This window comes from Solanum pennellii, chromosome 10 (assembly GCF_001406875.1).
Source record: "Solanum pennellii chromosome 10, SPENNV200".
In the NCBI taxonomy this organism is placed as follows: domain Eukaryota; kingdom Viridiplantae; phylum Streptophyta; class Magnoliopsida; order Solanales; family Solanaceae; genus Solanum; species Solanum pennellii.
The window spans coordinates 54,543,020-54,545,377 of NC_028646.1; the positions used below are offsets into that span (position 1 = coordinate 54,543,020).

A 2,358-nucleotide genomic window follows, 5' to 3' on the forward strand; every position below is an offset into this window, starting at 1 on the left:
TGAGGATATGTTAGAGGACTTCAGTAGGCTATATGGAAACTCACACAATACTATACTACAGTCTAGTCTGAATAGTATTAATAATTGCTTGCAAAGTATGGGCAAAAGCATAGACATATATGACATTCCTCAACTAGATCACAATTTCCTCGAAGTTGGTTCATCAGAATGTAGAGAAATAAATGAAGAAATGTCCGTGCAGATACCACCAGAAGATTTTGATGCATAGTCACAATTAACTCTAGAACAACATGATGCTTTTACAAAAATAATGCAAACAGTCAATGCTGGAACAACTGCAATATTCTTTGTGGATGGACCCGGAGGAACTGGAAAAACATACCTAGACCGTGCATTACTTGCAAATGTTAGATCAAGAGGTATGATAGGTTTGACAACAACAACCAGTGGCGTAGCTGCTTCAATCTTTCCAGGAGGACATACAATACATTCAAGGTTTGAGATCCCTCTTCAAACAAGTGAATCAACAATGACAAACATGTCAAAGCAAAGTGGTGCTGCCAAATTGATTAGAAAAGCAAAAGTGATTATATGGGATGAAGCAGGAATTGCCAAATGCCAAACAATAGAAACAGTCGACAGGAGCTTCAGAGACATAAAGGACATCGATAAACCATTCGGCGTAAAAGTCATGGTTTTTGGAGGAGATTTTCGGCAGGTGTTACCAGTAGTTCCAAAATCAACTCGAGCAGAAATTGTAAATGCAAGCTTGGTCAAATCATATCTCTGGCCTTTGATGGAGAAGATTCAATTAACTAGAAATACGAGAGCAAGAACAGATCCAACATTCAGCGAGTTCTTACTTCGAGTGGGTAACGGTGATGAACCAACAATAAGAGAAAATTTAATCCTCCTCCCAGAACAATTAACAATCAAACATTCCCAGGATTGAATTCCAGAAGAATCCATAATAAAAGAGTTATTTCAAAACATGCAAAAAAATGCTGCTACAGCAAAATATGTCACTGAAAGAGCTATTTTAGCAAGCAGAAGTGACCATGTGGATAAAATTAACAACAAGTTAATATCTCAATTCCCAGGTGAAAGCAAGATATTCAATAGCTTTGACTCAGTAGAAGATGACACCAACAACTATTACAAAGAAGAATATCTAAATACTTTAACACCAAAAGGTCTCCCACCACATAGGTATTGAACATAATACATTACAACTTACAAGAGGCGAAAAAAATGGATAGATTTTGACATATCTTATTTAATGAAGGGTAGAATTGAAGGAAAATGCATCTATCATGTTGCTAATGAATTTGGACCCTTCAAGTGGCTTATGCAACGACACATGAATGATATGTCGAGGTTTCTCTCAAAATGTCCTGCATGCAGAAATATCAAGTGGTCATTCTGCAACAAAACATGTGTTTCTTCGAAGAATACAACTATCACCACCAGAAAATGAAAGATATCCATTTAAATTCATTCGAAAGCAATTCCCCGTACGCCTTTGTTTTGAAATGACTATAAATAAAGATCAAGGTCAAACGATTCACAATGTTGGTTTGTATTTTACCCAACATGTTTTATCACATGGTCAATTGTACGTGGCACTATCAAGAGGGATATCTATGTCCACAACAATAGTACTTGTCCTAACAGAGAAACCCAAACGTCAAAAAGTAACGTACACAAAGAACATCGTCTATAAGGAAGTTTTAGGTACGATAACCCCATATACATATATGGTCATTCTAACACATATAATTAAATATTTACAGATACTATATACTAACAACATTACATTGCTTCAAATCACAGGTTTAGAAGACGCAAAAAAGTCAATGCAAACATAATGGATTCTTCAACAACCCACACTCTTCAATGTGTTTAGGGTCATTTTCGGAATATTTCTTTCATTACTATTATCAGCTTTATTAACATTATATTCTATTATAATGTTTAAATATTAGTATTATTAAAAATTAATCGTACTTTCGTACTTATGTTTAAACACTTCATATTAACTGCATGTTATTGTTCCTATTTATTATTAAATGCGTCAAATCTTTTTCACTATACAACATCACTAATACCTCATGTAATCATCAAAAGACTAATAAAAACAATGTACGCTTCTACTAAATCAATTAACAATTCACCCAATCATCAAAATACTTATTTACAAAAAAAATTCACATAGAATGATATTACTTACCATAGCTCACACGTGCAACGCACGTGCCCCTGACTAGTATATCAAATAAAGCTTATTTATTATACTAAGGGGTCATTTTGTTGTTTATTAGAAGTAGATTATTCAAATATTAGATTAATATTCTGTTTGGTAAAAAATTATTCTTTATATATATATATATATATATA

General features: G+C 33.5%; 1 protein-coding gene and 1 pseudogene across 1 annotated transcript; both read left to right on the top strand.

The window, feature by feature from the left end:
- Positions 1 to 271: 271 nt before the first annotated feature.
- On the top strand, positions 272 to 913 carry LOC107001362 (ATP-dependent DNA helicase pif1-like). The gene has a single exon (XM_015199439.1). It carries the CDS (start codon positions 272 to 274, stop codon positions 911 to 913), a length of 642 nt encoding a protein of 213 aa, XP_015054925.1.
- A 39-nt stretch (positions 914 to 952) lies between these two features.
- LOC107001363 overlaps positions 953 to 2,358 on the top strand; it is a 9,685-nt pseudogene continuing 8,279 nt past the window's right edge.

Bases quoted from the DNA above. Each gene is read 5' to 3' on its own strand.
- LOC107001362 (XM_015199439.1), top strand. From the start codon at position 272: ATGCAAACAGTCAATGCTGGAACAACTGCAATATTCTTTGTGGATGGA.